The 20,775-nt window shown below is 31.1% G+C and overlaps 1 protein-coding gene across 1 annotated transcript in view; it reads left to right on the top strand.

Moving 5' to 3' along the window:
• The window catches only part of Slob (Slowpoke binding protein), a 158,679-nt gene that overhangs the window by 117,573 nt on the left and 20,331 nt on the right, over positions 1–20,775 (top strand). Inside the window, exons 6-10 of the mRNA XM_065501827.1 lie at positions 2,491–2,698; positions 2,767–3,003; positions 8,386–8,567; positions 15,524–15,725; positions 15,812–15,937. Coding sequence (XP_065357899.1) covers positions 2,491–2,698; positions 2,767–3,003; positions 8,386–8,567; positions 15,524–15,725; positions 15,812–15,937 — 955 coding nt within the window. The remainder of the gene's footprint in view (positions 1–2,490; positions 2,699–2,766; positions 3,004–8,385; positions 8,568–15,523; positions 15,726–15,811; positions 15,938–20,775) is intronic.

The following is a 20,775-nucleotide window of genomic DNA, read 5'->3' as shown; positions in this document are numbered from 1 at the left end:
ATATAAATTATTGAAATTTTAAAAGAAAAATGTTTTTGCTCTTTTACTTAGTGTAGGGTATTATATGGTCGGGCTTTACCGACCATACTTTCTTACTTGTTATACCCTACACCACCATAGTGGGGAGGGTATTATGCGTTTGTGCAGATGTTTGTAACGCCCAAAAATATTAGTCTAACACCCACCTTAAAGTATACCAATCGACTTAGAATCACTTTCTGAGTCGATTAAACGATGTCCGTCCGTCCGTCTGGTTGGCTGGCCGGCTGGCTGGCTGGCTGGCTGTCCATGTAAACCATGTGCGCAGAGTACAGGTCGCAATTTTGAAGATATTTCGATCAAATTTGGTACATATTACTTTTTCGGCCCAAGGACCAAGTCTATTGAAACTGGCTGAAATCGGTCCATTATTTCACCTAGCATACAAATGTCCCCTCGAAATTGGACTTTATCGGTCATAAATGTTTAATTTACCTATGTATCTACACAAATTTTGCTCCAAATAAGTTTTATATATACAAAATGCATGTCACCAAATTTTGTTACGATCCGTCCATAATTAGTCATAGCTCCCATATAGACCCGCTTCCGAAAATCACTTTAACGTGCATAAATCGCTTAAAAATGTTGGTATACTCACAAAATTCAACATAGTAAACTTTCATGTAGACATAAATCACACGACCTAATTTCATGGTGATCGGTCTATAATTGGTCATAGCTCCCATATAAGGCCCACTTCCAAAAATCACTTAAAAATATAAATTATTGAAATTTTAAAAGAAAAATGTTTTTGCTATTAAAATTTATGGTCGGGCTTGACCGACCATACTTTCTTACTTTTTTTTCTAGATCTACGTGTATTTATTTATGTAATATGATCACAGGCTTTTTTAAAACATGATTAAAAGTTATTCAACAATAGTATAACCACTGTAATAATTCATATGACTGCTGCAACTATATTATTATGGTTATCCTAAAAGAGCAACATATTATAATGTAATTATTCATCATATAAATTATTGCCACAAACATATACTTTTAGTTTAATTCAAGCCTTGAATACAACTTTAATTTAAGGCTTGAATTAAACTTGATTATTACACTTTATATCAATAGCTTTCTCCAGTAAAAAGGAAATACATACATATAAATTCAAGCCATATGTTTTTTGTTTGAAAAATATTTAATTTTTTCAAATATTTTTCAAGTTTAAAGCATAATTATATTTGCATTCAAGTCAAATTCCAAAAAATTTTCAAGTGCTTGAATTTTTGGGGCTTTGGTGCTTATTTAGATTTATGAATATTTAAAAACAAAAGATTTTGAAATGCTTTTTGTTTTAAACATTTGTTTATTATTTGGTTATTTGAACACACGAAACGAAAAACATAAATTTTGAAATTGACTTGTCTATTGGCAACAAATTACAAATTGTAGCAATGACCATGTTTTCTCTGTTCGCTTGATGTAAATATAAAGTATTTTCTAACCAATTTGATGATGACCTTTAAGTATTCAAAAATAAACTAATTTTTGTTTTCCAACGAATTTTGCAATTTCCTCTCGATTTTATTTTGATCTAATGCAATTTCAGCAACAAAAGCACATCCTGTCTTTTAACAATAGAATTTTCTAGTCGGTTGGCAACAATATCTGTATAAAATTAATGGTTTAGAAAATTCAATAAGAATCTTATTAAAACTTTCCAACAACAAAATTTTTCGCTAAGACGTTTCGTTGTAATAAAAGATTTAATACAATAAATGACACAATTTGTTCGTAGTTCTATTTTTTGTTCTATTATATTTGTGAATTTTTAGAACAAAATAAAAGAAAAAGTAACAAAAACAAAAACAATTCAATGCTCTGAAATGGAAATGTAACTGAAACTGAAATTGAAACAAAAACTGAAAGGATTCATTTTGCATTTTAGTCGTAGTACTCGTCATAGCATTAGCATTTTCTTGTCATAAAATAATTATTCATGAGATTTTTCTAAACTTAAACATGCAGTTCTTTAGTTAAATGACACAAGTGTCCTTCTTAGCCATTATCCTTTTTTGTACTCTTTCTCTTACAAACACAAACAAGAAACAAAAACACACATACCTACCTACCTACACAGTGTAACAAAACTAGACATTTGGAAAATTTACTACATTTGGATGAATGTATTCGTATTCGTAAGTTTGTATGTATATATTGTAATATTTAACTTGTATTTTTAGAAAGTAAAAAATACACACCCACACACATTTTAACGAGTAGACAATTATAATGAAATTAACAATGTAGGTTAGTAATACATATTATTTAAAATTAAATTTAAATTTGAAATTATTTCATTCCAAACGTAGCCAGGCAGTAGTAGTTCTTATTATACCTTTAAATCCTCTTAACATAGTTTTTAAATTAGAGTTTTAGTTTAAATCATTCTAGTTGTTGAACTTTAAAACTAATAATTCCATTACATTCCACTTCCAGACCCAATATCAAATATCAATATTCCGCTTTAGACAGTGGCAATGGCATCGTTGAGCGGTCGCCGCGTGAAAGAGCCGCCCGAGAGAAGGCTCTCAATGCCACACAGGAGTGGATACAACAAACGAATGGTAGATATGAAGTAATTGCTCATTTAGATGAAATCGGTTCGAGACATGGCAAAAATTGGTTCCTAGTAACCGATGCTTCGGTAAGTGTTTTCACTTTTTCGTTTATAATATTCAAGGTTTTAAATGTATTTCTGTTTCTTTATTGCAGGTCCGCACCGATCGTTTAATGACTTTATTAACCCTGCCTCCTGACTGTGTCGCATTTGAAGATCTGTCGCCAAACGAAAGTCCTCGCAATATGTTAATGGAACTTTTGGGTTCCTTGCATCATCCTTATATCTATCCCGTTTTGGATTTGGGCTTTTTGCACACCAATTCAGGCAACTATGCCTGTTTGGTGACACCTTTTAATTCAAGGGGTAGTCTTAAGGATTTAATATATAAGGTGAGTTAAATAATATCATAATGTTTCCATAATAATCTTAACTGATCTTTGTTAATACTTATTGGGTGTATGACTTAAAAATGTTAATTATTAAACATTGTTGAAAATGTCGAATTTTCTGCCAACAAAGCGTCATATGCGGGAAGTTTTGCTTTACTTCTTTAATTTGAAAATTTCTCACCAAAGCTTATGGTGAATGTGTTCCATTGGTTTCGGTTCAAAAGTGGTGATTTTGACACGGAAGCCAAAGTTCGCACAGGGCCGCCAAACTAATTTTGAAGACCAATAATTTAGAGGCATTAGTCCATGAAGATTGTTATCAAACTAAACAAGAGCTTTCAAAATCATTAGGAGCTGCTCAAGCAGCAATTTTAGAACGTGTGCGAACAGCAGGATTCAACCAAAAGCAGGGAAATTGAGTATCATACGAATTGAAGCAGAGAGGCCTTGAAAGACTATTTTGCATGTCCGAAAAGATGTTTGAGAGCTATAAAAGAAAATAATTTTTGCACCGAATCATAACATGAGATGAAAAATGGATCCACTTCAATAACCCGAAGAATAAGAAATCATATTTGAAGCCCGGCCAATCATCCGGATCGACATCGCCAAATATCCATGACGCTAATATAATTCTCTGTATTTTGTGGAAGCAAAAGGGTCCTATCTATTATGAGTTACTGAAATCTGACCAGACAATCACAGGAAACCTGTACCGAACACAACTGATTCATTTGAAACCAGCATTGCCCGAAAAATGCACAGCCATGTAATCGTAAAATTCCATCATGACAACACTCGGCCACATGTTGCAATACCTGTTAAAAAGTATTTAGAATGAAGTGGTTGTAAAGTTTCGCCTCACCAGCTTTATAGTCCAGACCTTGCCTCTTCCGATTACTATTTGTTTCGATCTATGCAGCACGCTCTCTCTGGGATACGCTTTACTTTGGAACATTGGCTTGATTTGGAATATTAGCTTTATTCGCTCTTGGCGTCAAAAGATGAGCAGTTATTTTAGCTCGGAATCAATATGTAGTAAAAGGTCTAGAAATAAATTTATATTGTAGAAATATAAAATGTTGCCTTTTTTGGCATCACAATCTTCATCTTCATCATCAACAACTAATAAGGAAAGCAAAATATTACAAAAAAAGCCATGAAAAACAGAAAACGTACCTTTTTGTTCGCCGTCACAATTGACCAGTAAAAAAGCCAAATATCCATGACGCTAATATAATTCTCTGTATTTGGTGGAAGCAAAAGGGTCCTATCTATTATGAGTTACTGAAATCTGACCAGACAATCACAGGAAACCTGTAATTGTCTGGTCAGCCATGAAATCGTAATATTCCATCATGACAACGCTCGGCCATATGTTGCAATACCTGTTAAAATGTATTTAGAATAAAGTGGTTGTGAAGTTTCGCCTCACCAGCTTTATAGTTCAGACCTTGCCTCTTCCGATTACTATTTGTTTCGATCTATGCAGCACGCCCTCTCTGGTATTCGCTACACTTTGAAACATTTACTTGATTTGGGATATTAGCTTTTTTCGATCTTGGCCGTAAAAGATTAGCAGTTATTTTAGCTCGGAAACCATATGTTGGAAAAGGTCATAGCTAGCAATACTTTGAATAAATTAATATTGTAGAAATATAAAATGTTGCCTTTTTTGGCATCTCAATCGTCACCTTCATCATCAACAAAGCCATGAAAAACAGAAAACGTGCCTGTTTGTTCGCCGTCACAATTGGCCAGTAAAAAAACCCATGGCTTTAAGTCATGACTGAAAGTCGTATGTTCATGGCCAGCATTGTGGTCTATACGACTATTCATAGGTCTGTCGAATTGGTTCACAAAGTAACCTATTCCGAAAGCAAGAATTGATTTTTTCTTAAAATGACCCTCTGTGTAATTTTTTGAGTCATGGAAATATAACCATATACGGACACCACTAAGGAAACACATAATTCCTTTAGCTTTTTCTTACTAAACGGTGTTAAGAATCATTCCTAGGATATTTATGTGTTCCAGAAAGTTGTTTATTGAGATCTTAGATACATTTTTGTAGTTGATTGTTTCCTTGAATTTTTACCACTGTTCAGGTACATAGGTAGCAGTACCTGAACAGTGGTAAAAAAAAATTCATTTTTTAAAGTTTTTTGGAATTTCGATCTTGAAGATGAAGTTTTTGTTGATTTTATATGTTTGCAATTCTTCATAATAAGCGCTACAACTTTGCCTCAGAGAGTAAATCAAAATTCCGAACTGTTTGCAAGATATAAGCCTGAGAAAATTATCACTTTTTTGCAAAAATAACACCGAGGCCCCAAATCTTTGGGTGCCCATAAAAAAGTGCATGACTTTGGGTCTTTTTTGGTATTTTATCACGTAGTGGTGTCCGTATATGGTTATTTTTTTTTTGTGTTGCACTGTGTTATCTGTCTGATTTGCAATATTTATTTTCTACCATCTCCATTCCTTTTATTCCAAAAGAGCTATCCAGTATTCGTTGTGCATAGAGATGCCAAACGGGGAATCCCGTTCCCGAGTATCCCGGGGTTTTCAGGATTTCTTAAATCCCGAGGCCCGGGATTTTTTAATTTTAAATTCCGTGATTTTCCAAATCCCGTTTTTCATAAATAAATAGGGGAAATTGTAATCTTTGTGTGCCTTTTTCATGCATTTTGATATTCTACATGCCCGAATATCGCAAAGTGATGTTCAGCAAAGTAGTTAAGCTCAACTCCTGCTACAACATAGTTAATAAAGGAAAGCGGTCTTTTTGGTTTTCCTTGAGTGGGGCTCTGGAAAATAAATTCTTCACATTTTTTTTGTAAGTTATCTAACAAAACTAAATTTAAATCCTCATCAAACGAAATTTATTTTATCTCAGATGAGGTGCTCGAACAAAATGAAAATATTTCGATTGCTCAAAGGCTAAAAGATATTATTAATAAATGTAAAAAACCCAAAATAACAATAACGGAACCAAGTTATAATGATCAAATAGATCATTTTACTTCTGAAGGAACAAGAGGATTTGCAGATTTGTTATAAGTATTTGCAAACGGTTTTGCCAATGTGAAAGATGTTTTTCGGCAGCAGCATATGTCGGAAACAAAATTCGTTCCAGAATGGCAGATGAAACCATAGATGCAATAGTATGCTTTTTAGTGACTAATAAAAATTAATTGCTAAAGAAAAAATTTACTTTCAATTGTACGTTTCTTTCTTAAAATTTTCGGGATTTTAGATTTCCCGAAAATCCCGAAATTTACCAAATCCCGAACCATGGGATTTTCAAAAATCAGTCCACATTAGCATCTCTAGTTGTGCAAGATGGAAGATCGCTGATATTTGAAGATATTTGAATTGGAAAATCCATCGATAAAGAAGTTTTATTACATTTGGTTAATATATTCCAAACTTACAGCATATATGGCTCATTCTGTCATCAACCACTAACAATTAAATAGCGGTAAATAGTTTTTTTTACACTTGTTGCTATTTTTTACAAGAAACTTGACGGATCTTTGAGTGATATGATACCCACAAATTATCTGGATCCAATGTATAGAAAATGTTATTCCCTGAAAGTTTTGTAATCTCTCCTAATCTTGTAGGATGAATAATAACTGAGATATATGCCTTTGATTAGTATGACCTTTAACTTATAAATTTCGTCTAAGTAATTAAATATCCTTTAGTTTAAAGAAGAGATCATTTTTGAGCCTCAGGTTGTTGTGAGAAACATTTCAACCTTTCAAATGTTTAAAAAGAAGAACCTTAAATTAAGTTTTCCGATACTGGTAGTTGAAAGCTTTAATATTCCTAGAAGAATATAATCAATAGTCCACAACTAACCAGAACAACTGTAAGAAGGGTGATTGGCGGACTTTCGAAACTGAAACAGGCCACCCACCCTTGAGTTATCTGACATTGAGAAATATAGAATCTGAAAAGATGAAAAAGAAACCCTTACCTATGAACTAGAACATTTGATCATATTGTGAATAAGTAGGTATTAGGGAACGCGATTATCGATCTGAAACACTCCGCGGAATGAAATAATCCAAGTGGTGCCATAGTAAAGGTAGCTGTAAAAGGTTGATCTCAAAGTTTAGGATATTCACTGTAATTTAAGTCTGCAGAACACGCAAATTTAGAGCCCTTGAGTCTATTTTTTAACCTAAGATATTGTTACGAAATTGTACTTGAATTCAAATATAACGATTTTAACGGCTGATTTAAAAGTAGCATAATGCTTTCAAATAATAGTGCTGTAAAACTGTAACATATCTGTGGGCATTATTAAATAAAAGCTTTTAGTTGATTTGATCGTAAGTTGCCAACGCTGTATTCGATTTCGAATGTTCAGTTAAAAAACATTGTAGAAAGTACACCACAGATGGCGTATATATTATAAACCTCTAGGCAGTTAAAGAGCTTTCTAGATGGTAATGCAGTGTTATAAATGGTGGCAGAGGTTGCAATCGTGAGTGAGTTTATCAGAGACGCTTTTCGAATAAACATCATCTAAGTGCCTTAAAGTGTGTTGTGTTTTCAAAGTAAATTCGTGTACATTATAAATTGTGTCTGTAATTCTGAGAATTTATAAACGTGTATAAAAAACATTGAGTGGCTATTTAACTCTGTTGTTGTTGTACATTTTAAAGAAATAAAGAGTTGTTACAATTTTCAAACTACTAAACGGCTTTTATTTGCAATCAAAAGTATCCGGTTTATTTAAAGGAAATAAACCAGCGTTTTGAAAAGGTTAAAACGTAACAATATCCTAATATCCAGGCATTTGGGAATGTAAAGATGAAGATGATGTTTGTATGAAAATTAGGGTCAGAACAAAACACTCATTTTGATAAAGCAATTTTATAATTTCCATTTCTTGTTGAACGCATATCTGGGCATGGTAATTTGCAAAACAACGGAATAAATTACAGCCAATACGACATAAGTACCTTCAATAATATGGCCACAATCAACAGTTAAAGTTCCGAATTGGAAGACCCTTTAGAAATTCCAAATATTTTAAACTTTTGGTAAAATATGTATTTACATTTTTATTTTTTCACAATTTCTTTTAATGGCTTCTATAGCTCCCCATTCTCCAACAAAGAAGCCATAAACCATTAATTTTATAGTTAATTTTTTTGCAATTAAAAGAGAAAAATAACAAAAAAAAAACAAACAATAAAGCACGAGAATAAATAAATAAAAATTTTAATTGCAAATGTGTTGATTCAAAGATTATTTTTAATGTTTGCAGTAATTAAAAAGCATTTTTGTGTTGGTATTTTGACTCAATAATTAATAAATATTACTCATGTTTTTTATTACTTTCTCAATTTCATGTTATAGGCCCAATGGAATGAACCTTGGTCACGTAAATACACGCGAAAACCAACTGGTTTACCAGTCACGCAAGTACAACGTTTGGGCAGACAAATCTTGGAGGCATTGATCTTTCTCAAAGAACGTGGTTTTCCATTGCATGGTCATTTGCATAGTGGAAATGTAATTTTACAAAACGGTGCTGCAAGGTAATTTGAATAATGAATAAGTAGTAACTATGCAACAATAATTTTAATTTTTTAAAGCCTAAAAGTAGGCAAACAAGATTTTATATCGCAATAAAAACGTTATGGTATGTGGTAAAATACCTGTAGTATATTTTTATTTACCAGTGCATTTCAATTAAAAAGTAATTTTGTGAAAAATAGTTTTACTATTTTTACATTAAAAATACAGTTTTATTTTTATGCTTTAAGGTGAGTTTTATCCTTTTCAGCTCAAACAAAAGTTCTTAGAAAATTGAATATTTTATGCAATACGAAATTTGTATAGAAAAATATTTACATTCTCAAAAGGGAAAGCATCTATTACAATAGAATTTAAATATAATTGTTTGTACTGTGCAAGGGATGTGTGAGTAGAGATATATAAACATGTATTCAATATGATTATCAGAATTTAAACGCTATCTGCTGGTATTTGAAGTACCGACAGACACTAAGATTGGAAGCTATTTAGAAGAATATAATTTACTTCATATTTAATACAATGCTAAGGATAATGACTCCTAACTACTTTATATACTACCACAAGTATGTTTTTAATAGAATTTCAACTTACTTAAACAATCACATCATATAACCCTCGTAGCTTTACTGATTGCGTAAGTTTGAGGAGTGGGTGTTTGAAAATTTAATGTTGGTTTCTACAATGTTACATATTTTTTCTTGAGAGATAAATAAAGGGAAAAGTTATTGTTAAAAAATAGTAAAATGCTGAATATAGTCAGATGAAAACAACAACAATAACATCAATAACAACCCATTCTTGTTGCACTCTAATTCACCTAAAAGTATGCCACTAGTTGTAACATTACTTATGAATGGCTTGCAAAATTATACAATACAATTTTTTGCTTACTCAGCTCAAATGCATATTAAATATAGCTTGATATGAATACAGTCAGGGATAAAAGGTGGCGAACAAACATGAAGAGTTTTGAACTTTTTACAATTTCCAAGGGATGTTTTGGTAATAAAAATAGTTTTCAAATGAGATATTAAAACAAGTAAGAGTGCTAAGAGGCTGTACCATTCGCCAAATTAAACTTAAAAATTCACCTTTTAAAAGTTTTCAGGTTAACAAAATTTAAAAAAAATTTTAAAAATTTATTTTAAAATTTTTTTATATATAATTTTTTTTTTTGAAAACTTTTTTTCAAAATTGCTTTTTTTAATTTTTTAAAATTTTTTATTTTTTTTTAAAAAATATGTTGGGTTCCATTGTAGGTCCAAATTACTATAGCCTTATATACATCGTTGTAATGGACTTTAAAATATCTATCATTAGATATCCATATTGTCCATATTAATGACTTAGTAATCTAGATATAGATCAAAAATATCCTAAAAATGTAGGTTATCCCGGTGTTTTCCTTATATCTCAGCCATTTGTGGGCCGATTTCCTCGATTTTAAATAGCAACCGAGCCGGAAGAATTCCCGATATATTGATGTATGTAATCAGGCCTAAAGAAGACATTAAAAAGGTTAACAAAGATTAAATTGCATATCTTAATATAATTCAATTGGCACTTTTGTAATGGACTTTAAAATATCTATCATTAGATATCCATATTAATGACTTAGTAATCTAGATATAGATCAAAAATATCCCAAAAAATTAGGTTGTCTCGGTGTTTTCCTTATATCTCAGCCATTTGTGGGCCGATTTCCTCGATTTTTAATAGCAACCGAGCCGGAAGAATATTGATGTATGTAATCAGGCCTAAAGAAGACATTAAAAAGGTTAACAAAGATTAAATTGCATATCTCAATATAATTCAATTGGCTACTTTACACATCACAGGTAGTCTAGCGTAGAATCATTTGTGACTTTAGTGTCCCCAAGTAATCAGGAATGTAGTAAATTTAAACTTTTTACATTTAATTTTAGTAAGTAGTTTGTTACCCACGAGATGTAACATGTTGGAAAGTAAATTGTCACAGTTATGATCAATATAAATTGTTCTTCATTTCGCCTTAGGATTTATATGGAACCATCACTTTGACTATCAGGGGTAAATTATCTTTATTCAAGAACATCTACATGTTTAAATAAACACTTAATTAGTGAGTCAAAAATGCAGAGGTAATTGACTCGTAAATTGCCTTGGCATATATATGACTTCTTTGAATCTTTGTAATCACTGTAAGGTAAATTGACTTCCTCCTAGGTAACTTGAATGTCAAGTTATATAGCAAAAAAATAGATTACACAGAGGAACAAAATTGACATTTTCATTTGGTGTCACAGAAAATGTTTTTGATAAAACATGTATGGAACATTTCATAGTCAAAACTATCTTTTGTTTTTTTTGATCAGCTCTTGTTTTTAAGATATTGCGGTTTTAATTTTTTGGTTATTCTGTATTTTTTCTCTTTTTGTTTGATTATGTCATAAATGGAGACTAAAATTAAAAATTTATTTTTGTACTGGTATTCTACACAAAATTATCTTTTCTTCGATATCAATTTTGTTTACCTAAATTTCCGGATTTATTGGTCATATCGCAAGGATGTTGAAAATTAACTTTTTTCAGTTTCATTCTAATAAGTTTGACCTATGCTAAAAGGGTTCAAAATTTGTTCACTATATACAATAAAAACATATCAATAAACTAATTTATATAAAAATATTGAAAATTCCCTGAAAATATACCAAACTATTTGGCATATAACTCAAAGTTTTACAATATTTTTCATATGTTTTTCATATTAAAAAAAAATATACAAATGTTCGTAACTTGAATGTTTTACACCTGCAAGATTATACATAAACTAAAGATTTATTTAAACATTTTTTTTTTATAAATATAATTCCTCTTGTTATATTATTTCATTATGGCTAGTGAGAGATGAGATGCTGTGTTAAGATCCTAATATGTTTTCTTACATTTGGGGCGAATATATGTTAAAAGATCAGCGAAAATCAATTACATACACTGTTCTCCAATTGTATTTTACTTACTTTGGTATTCAAATTCGCAACTTAGACAATTCCCGGATATATAATGTAGAAATAAACCTATATGTTTTTCTATAAAATACTAGTGTTAATTAATTGTTTTTATTATATTTTTACCAAAAACGCTATAATCACGTAAATACAAAATTCGCAATATTTTCCAAAGTCAATTGAAGTATTTATATTATTATTAAGAAATAATTATTAAAAATGACTACCTAAAAATTTATTTATAAAAAATAGTTTTTTAGGATGTAAAATTTCGGGATATTATCCAAAAATTTCATTAAATTTAACTAATTTGTCATTTTAATTAAAAACTATGTTCATTATAATGAATTGAATGTTCAGTGCTAAATTTTTATTTAAAATTTTCATAATGCTTAATTTTATTAAGGATAAAGCTAAAAGACTCAAATTTCAACTTTCCTGAAAGATCAGACAAATATGCCAAAACATCCATTAGAATTATTATAATCAAAAGAAGCATATGTTTACGTAGACTAGTCTCATGCTAAAAAATTTCACATTTTTAGCTGCATTATTCAAAATTTTGAAGAAAAACACCAAAAAATAGGGTATTCAATGAAAATATAAAAACAGCGATATTTCGACGAGCTGACTTGAAAAAAACAAGTATAACATAGTAATGAGGGTTCATCAACTTGTACAAAACGTAGTTCAAATCTCGGGCACCAAAATATCTGTTCCGCAGTGTTATCTTTACAATCAAATGTAATATTATTCCGTTTAAATCGTTAATAAATTCATAACTAATATTTATGTTAGGTGCTTTGAACTCAAAGTTTCAAAATCAAATTAAATTGTATCTCTTAATCATTCCGTTAATGAATTCATTCTTTATAGAATTAATTCCTTATTGAATCATTCAAATTTTCTTTAATTCAAATTCATTACAAAATATGTAGCTTTAAAAATGTAAATTTTTCTTCAATTCAAAACACTGCTCCTTTCAACAGGCATATCTGTCAGTTGACTCCTGTCAAAATTTGAATAAGCTGCGTCATTCAGTTTGTGTTTCAGGAGAAATTGGAAAAAAGTGAATTTCGTCTGCTCATTAAGTCCCGGTCCACACTGTGAAACATTTGCTGCAAAACATTTTTAAATTCTCTTTTGAAACTGCATTCGTATCCACACTATGAAGTTTTTGCTTTTCAGTTTTTGACATTTCTGTACAGAACGAATATGAACGAATAAATGTAGATGACATACTCAACAAAAACTTCATGTACATGAAACAGAGTACCCTTTTCCATTCCTCTTTCCCCTTTCATCAACAAACTCAAATGTTTTGCAGCAAATATTTCACAGTATGGATGGGGACTAAGAATTATTTTTTGCGGAAAAAAACTCTGCACCATCATTTTTAATGGTAAAAAGTGGTTTACTGAATTTCGTTGTGGCCGTACAAGCACGAAAGATGCTGAACGTTCTGGACGCCCAGTTGAGGTCTCCACACCCGAAACTATTAAAAAAATTCGATACGATATGGAGTTGGACGATCGGAGATACACAGTGCGAGAGATTGTGGAAGCAATAGGCATCTCACATGGTTCAGTGGTTTCAATTTTGAATGATCAGTTGCGCATGAGAAAGCAAGTTGCCTGTCGCTTTTGTTAACAATCGGGTGCACGTGCAGTTTCCATGAATCCAGAAATCCATGAATTAAGCTACGAAATGCTCCCTTATCCGCCATATTCTCCGGATTTAGCACCGAGTAACTATTGCTTGTTTCCAAACCTGAAGAAATGTCTCGGCGAAAAGAGATTTGACTCCAATGATGAAATCATCTCACAAAAAATACCTATTTTGATGACCTCGACAAATCTTATTTTTTGTAAGGGATAACAATTTTGAATAAAGTACATAGAGCTCAAAGGAGACTACGTTGAAAAAAAATATAATTTTTTATCCAAAAATCTATGTTTCATTCTAAAAGCACAGACTCTCATTTAAATGTATTCCAAAATTGGAAGTTCTAACAGAGCTTAACTAATTCACTAAAATCTTAATTGGGAGTTCAAAAATATCAGCCATTCATTCCGTAAATCCATTCCCAGCATATATGTAATCCTTTAACTCTATTAAAAGGCTTTTATTTAAATAGAATTCATTCATCGTTAAATTAATTCATAACAAAATTCATTCAACTTTTGAATGATTAAAATTTTGTTAATTCAAATCTAATATGAATTGAATTAAAATATATATTCTACATTCAATTTGTTTTTGTATTGTTTTTAAAATGCATTGAAAAAAATTGTCTGTTTTAGATTTGTAATAGATTTGAATTGAAGTTAAGCTATATTCTAATGGATTTGAATTATAGAAAACTTGAGTGCTTTAATAAGGAATTTACTCAATAAAGAATAAATAATCCAAGAAATGAATTCAATATGTTTGAAGTAGTTAGAAATTATTATTATTATTTTGTGAAGCCCTAAACTTCATCATAATGCTGGGTATACACGATACTATTTGTCGTACTAATCGTAGTATGAGTTAAAGTACGATTTTGTGATAGACGTTACTACAAATCGTACTATTTCCTTTAAAAAAATGACAAGTAATAAAAATATCACAAAAATCAAAATTTTTTGATTTTCATACTTCGTTAGTACGACAACATGATACACTTTACTAATTTCATACTTATACGATTTATCGTACGACTTATCGTAACGTGTATACCTAGCATAACAAATTCACACTACGTATGAAGGTAATTACCAGGGGCCCTTTCGAGCCACTTCGCTCTCACGGCACTAATGTTTTGTATCACTATAACCTAAAGTAAATTGGTGGTACCTAAGACCACAGTGTCCAGCAAATAATCCAGTAAGTAGCCTCAAATCGCCCTCTCCGAGCGATAGGAACTTTTGGTGTCAAAAAAGTTGTTTATCACAGTTTTTAAAGTTGTGTTTTCCAAATGTTAAAAGATTGTAAAATAAAGCAGATTGTTCCCTCAATATTCAGATTTAATAAGAAATTCAGACAACAAAATAATTTCCTGTATAAAGGCGCCAAAGGACTAAGACAACTGTAGGGCCTGTAATTGAGTTTATTTTTAACTATTTGTTAAGAGTTTTATTGTCGTTCATGTTGCGTTTGAGTAAAATGCCGATTATTGGTGTAAAAATACTATAAAATTGATTCCTTTGTGTACTTTTAAGAATGTGGCATCGTAATAGTTATCCCAAAAGTTGTAGCACATTTTAAATATTTATGAAATTGACAACCATTTCGCAATGTATACTTTTTGTTATTTATAAAATTAATTGTAATTTTTTAATAACCAATTTAAGGACACGTCTTTGTTATATATCAGTATGTATGTATAGTATTCATAACGTCCTTGTTTACATGCAAATATATTTATGTACATCCATGAAATTGGATGTCACGTTTCGTTTCGCATAGTCGTTACTTTTGTTCATATTTTCTTAATTCAAATAATTGTCATAATTATACGCTCGTTCCACATTTTAACTGTCACATTATTATGAGCAGTCATCGTGTTGCAAGTAGCAAGCAAGTTTCTGCTGTTGTTAAGTACATATATGAATATGAATGTGGATGAATGTATTGTAATGCCACATGTTAACAAGGCTAAAAACAAACAAACAATTCGTAATAAAATTAAGATAAAGGCATACATATACATACATGCTACAAATACGAATTCAAATGCATACATCCATATTTATAAACAAAAAAATTGTTGTTAATTTCAAACAATAGCATAATTAAAAGTTGGAAACAACACACATGCAAACATTTGCTCAGAATATCGAAATATTGGGGGAGGCGACAGGGTTGGAAAACACAGTTTCTCAGTAGAAATGAAAAGGATAAACTTTTGTAATTGAGCTACTTTAGAGAACAATGGCCAACATTGTTAACATTTTTCATATTTTTTGTTCATTCTTTGCATACAGATTATCTGGTCTGGAAAATGGCTTGCTGGGGCTATCGTCGCGCATTAATGCAGTTATGTGGTCACGTTCTACAACAGACATCGAAAATGTTGATATCATTTGTTTTGGCCATCTGCTGTATGAAATGTGCATGGGCCAGGAAATGACAACACCCAAACCGTCCATGAGAGTGCTAGAAATGGAAATGGAACAATTTCCACAGGTAGGTTTCTGAAAACTTATTCGCTATTTATTATGTGAATTGAATAAATTAATATTAAACTTAATTTGACTTTATTTGTGATGTAGATTTTAGATGTATTGAGTTTAATATTCGAACCATCCAATGGCGCATGTCCCTCTGTGGAGGAACTGGTGTTATGTGATTTATTTAGGTCAATCGATTTACGAGAATTAAGGGGACCCTGTTTTAACGTAAGTATTAAATAGATAAACGATTAAAATTGATTTTTTTGCAGAACTTGAACAAAATTTAGCGATAATAAAAATCGATAAAAAAATTATCTCTACAAAAAATATTTTTGTTATCGATAACAAATTCTTTTTCTGGTTATCGATAATAAAGTGAATATACATATATAGAGAATATAAACAAAATTTTCTCTAAATAGAGAAAGAATTTGTTATCGATAATAAAATATTTTTATATAGAGACAAAATTTGTAATCGATAACAAAAATTTTTCTCTATATAAAGAAAATTTTTTTTATCAATAACAAATTCTTTCTGTTTGTAGAAAATTTTATTATCGATAACAAATTAGTTTTCTGTTTTATAGAAAATTTTGTTATCGATAACAAATTATGTCTTTATATACGAAAATTTTGTTATCGGTAACACATTTTGTAGCTATATATATGGGGGATTTCATGTCAAGTGAACCAACTTTTGAAATCGATGTCTTCCGATCGGGATGAAATTTGCACCAAGGTTAGCTCTATTGGATAGTAACTCAGACACAATTTTTCAACAACATCGGTCGAGAACTCTCTGAGTTATAGGGGGTAAAATTTTGACAATTTGGTCAAACAGGGGTTTTTTCTTATCCATGTAACTTATTACCTATTGTTCTTAGCAAAATGTGTTCCAAATAGTATATATAGCTATTTCTTCGATCTTTCGAAAAAAAATATTTAAAAAAAAAAATAAAAAATTTTTAATATTTTTTTTCCGAAATCAAAAACTTTTTTGACTTTTTTTTAAAATACGCTATTTTTTTTTTTTTTTTTTTTTTTCTTAAAATAAAGTTTAGATATTTTCCTTGAACACCTACTTGGTCGCTTAGTGGGATGCGAGTGGGATATCTATCAAAATAAATATTTTGTAACTCAAAACATAAAATTTTTTACTTTTTTTGCAAAATCAAAAACTTTGTTGACTTTTTTTTTTCAAAATGGACCCTTTTTTAATCTTTTTTTTTAGGTCAAACAAAAGCTTAGATATTATCCTTGAAGACCCTTTTGGTCGCTTAGTGGGATGCGAGTGGGATATCTATCAAAATAAATATTTTTTAACTCAAGACTTACAATTTTTGACTTTTTTTTTTGCAAATACGATTTTTTTTCCAAATGGGCCCTTTTTTTAAAATTTTTTTTGTAGTCAAAAGAAAGCTTAGGTCCATTCCTTTAAGATATTTTTAGTCCCTTAGTGGGATGCGAGTAGGATATCTATCAAAATAAATATTTTGTAACGCAAGACATACAATTTTTTAATTTTTTTTTGCAAAATCAAAATTTTTTTCCAATACGGGCCCTTTTTTAATTTTTTTTTTTGCTCAAAAGAAAGCCTAGGTCCATTCCTTTAAGATATTTTTAGTCCCTTAGTGGGATGCGAGTGGGATATCTATCAAAATAAATGTTTTAATACAAAAATTGTATGTCTTGAGTTACAAAACATTTATTTTGATATATATCCCACTCGCATCCCACTAAGCGATCAAAACCATCTTAAAGGAATAGGCCTAAGCTTTCTTTATAGCAAAAAAAAAAATTACAAAAAGGGCCCATTTTAAAAAAAAGTCAAAAAAGTTTTTGATTTTGCCAAAAAATCAAAAATTGTATATCTTGAGTTACAAAATATTTATTTTGATAGATATCCCACTCGTATCCCACTAAGGGACCTAAAATATCTTAAAGGAATGGACCTAAGCTTTCTTTTGACTAAAAAAAAATTTTTAAAAAAGGGCCCATTTTGAAAAAAAATTCGAATTTGCAAAAAAAAAGTCAATAATTGAATGTCTTGAGTTACAACATTTTTATTTTAATAGATATCCTACTCACATCTTCCTAAGTGACAAAATAGGTCTTAAAGGAAAAGACCTAAGCTTTCTTTTGAGCAAAAAAAATTTTTAAAAAAAAGTCCCATATTGGAAAAAAATTTCGATTTTGCAAAAAAAAATTAAAAAATTGTATGTCTTGCGTTACAAAATATTTATTTTGATAGATATCCCACTCGCATCCCACTAAGGGACTAAAAATATCTTAAAGGAATGGACCTAGGCTTTCTTTTGAGCAAAAAAAAAAATTAAAAAAGGGCCCATATTGGAAAAAAATTTTGATTTTGCAAAAAAAAATTAAAAAATTGTATGTCTTGCGTTACAAAATATTTATTTTGATAGATATCCTACTCGCATCCCACTAAAGGACTAAAAATATCTTAAAGGAATGGACCTAAGCTTTCTTTTGACTACAAAAAAAAATTTAAAAAAAGGGCCCATTTGGAAAAAAAATCGTATTTGCAAAAAAAAAAGTCAAAAATTGTAAGTCTTGAGTTAAAAAATATTTATTTTGATAGATATCCCACTCGCATCCCACTAAGCGACCAAAAGGGTCTTCAAGGATAATATCTAAGCTTTTGTTTGACCTAAAAAAAAAGATTAAAAAAGGGTCCATTTTGAAAAAAAAAAGTCAACAAAGTTTTTGATTTTGCAAAAAAAGTAAAAAATTTTATGTTTTGAGTTACAAAATATTTATTTTGATAGATATCCCACTCGCATCCCACTAAGCGACCAAGTAGGTGTTCAAGGAAAATATCTAAACTTTATTTTAAGAAAAAAAAAAAAAAAAAAAAATAGCGTATTTTAAAAAAAAGTCAAAAAAGTTTTTGATTTCGGAAAAAAAATATTAAAAATTTTTTATTTTTTTTTTTAAATATTTTTTTTCGAAAGATCGAAGAAATAGCTATCTATACTATTTGGAACACATTTTGCTAAGAACAATAGGTAATAAGTTACATGGATAAGAAAAAACCCCTGTTTGACCAAATTGTCAAAATTTTACCCCCTATAACTCAGAGAGTTCTCGACCGATGTTGTTGAAAAATTGTGTCTGAGTTACTATCCAATAGAGCTAACCTTGGTGCAAATTTCATCCCGATCGGAAGACATCGATTTCAAAAGTTGGTTCACTTGACATGAAATCCCCCATATAGAAACATTTGATTCTTATCCAGAGAATATTTTGTTATCAATAATATCTATCTCTAATTAGATAAAATGTTGTTATCGATAACAAACTTAGTCTCTATATATCTAAAATTTTGTTATCGATCACAAAGAAATTTAGAAAATGTAATATTATCTTTATAGATAACAAAAAATACGTATCTATTGGGTGTATGAATTAAAAATGTGAGAATTTTTAGCTTTTGAAACATTTCTAAATTTAAAGTATTGGTCATTGTTAGCTATAATCTTTTCCCATCTTTCTGGCAACATGTGGATTCCGTGTCAAAGGAACTACTTATCTTTTGAGGCAAAGAACGAATCAAACCAATATCGGATACTCTGAGTGTGAAAGTGGAGCGTATCCCAGAGAGAGCGTTCAACATCGATAGTAATAGATAGCAGTCGAACAGGACAAAACTTCCCAACCACTTATATTACAGTTTCATGTCTGTCCGCATATTCTGGGCGTTTTACGACTAATGCTCTCTTCAAACGAATCAGTTGTGGTCTTGTCTGATGTCAGCAGCTCATAATAGTTAGGACCATTTTGGTTCCAAAATACAGAAAAATCTTAGCGCCATGGATATTTGGCTTTGGTTCGTCTGGTTGGCCGGGCTTCACACATGATCCCTTACGCTTCGGGTAATTGCAATGGAGACATTTTTCATCGCAAGTAATGATTCGTTGCAAGCACCAAGCATCATTATGATATTTCAATGTCTCTCGGCTTCAATTCGTATGGTACCCAAATTCTCAGCTTTTGGATGAATCCTGTTGCTCGCAAACATTTTCTAATTGCTGCTCAAGCAGCTCACTTGGGTCCATTCAAAACTGATTCCATTGGGAAACCCTAGGGGTAAACAGAAGGTTATTTGCAATACCTCCATTGTACCGTAGGCCCAATCTTCTAGCATATGTCCCAATTATACAGTGTCCTGTAATAAAGGAGACAATTAGCCTTATGTGCTCACGACCGAATTCCATAAATATATTCGCCAAAGTCGCTTTCGTTATTCCACATGAAGGTTCAATGGTCCACCTGTTTTGTGCATTTTCAAGGGAAATACCAGAAAAGGGGTCGATCGCCTCCTGATTCATCATCGCACCCCTTTTGGTCAATTCGTCTGCTATATAATTACACTGATTTCCATCGTGCCCATCTCATTTAGGGATACCCGGCATTCCTCCGTCAATCTAGATGTCGTGAATTGGTTGGAAATTTAATAGCAGTAATTTCCTCCTAAAGAACAGTTAGGTAGCCTAAAGTAGGATTTTATCCCAAAGTTATCCTGCCACTTTCTGAGCCGTCGGTATATATTCTTATGACATCGTCAGGGGGAAGAGCCCGCGCTGCCATAAATCCCAGTTCGGGATTATAATATGGAAATGACTATCGAAAAAAAGTTTTGCGATGCAGTAATCGACATAAATATGTATGCATGTGCCCATAGTAATTCAGTATCTTAGAATGCCCAAGGTCCTTACCAGACGACGAACAGCCAGCATTCAGCCTTACAGCAGAGTTGAGAGCCATTTGTATCACCATCAAATCAACTGGTAGCCAGTTTAAATTGGTAAAAAATGCATGAGAGGAGGTAGACCTTATAGCGTATGTAATCAGTATAGTCGTTCAACGGCCTTCCGGTGAGTAGCATTCTCTAAAGAGTACCACCACACTAGTACTCCATAAAACAAGATGGGTTTAACAACTGATTTGAAGATCCAATTGATACCTTTCGGCATAATACCGCTGTTAGTTCCAATTGCCCTTTTACAGGAGTAGATGGTCACATAGGCCTTATTAATC

Source organism: Calliphora vicina, chromosome 2 (assembly GCF_958450345.1).
Source record: "Calliphora vicina chromosome 2, idCalVici1.1, whole genome shotgun sequence".
Classification (NCBI taxonomy): Eukaryota; Metazoa; Arthropoda; class Insecta; order Diptera; family Calliphoridae; genus Calliphora; species Calliphora vicina.
Note: the sequence above shows the minus strand (reverse complement) of the source record. Positions and strands in the feature narration are given on the sequence as shown.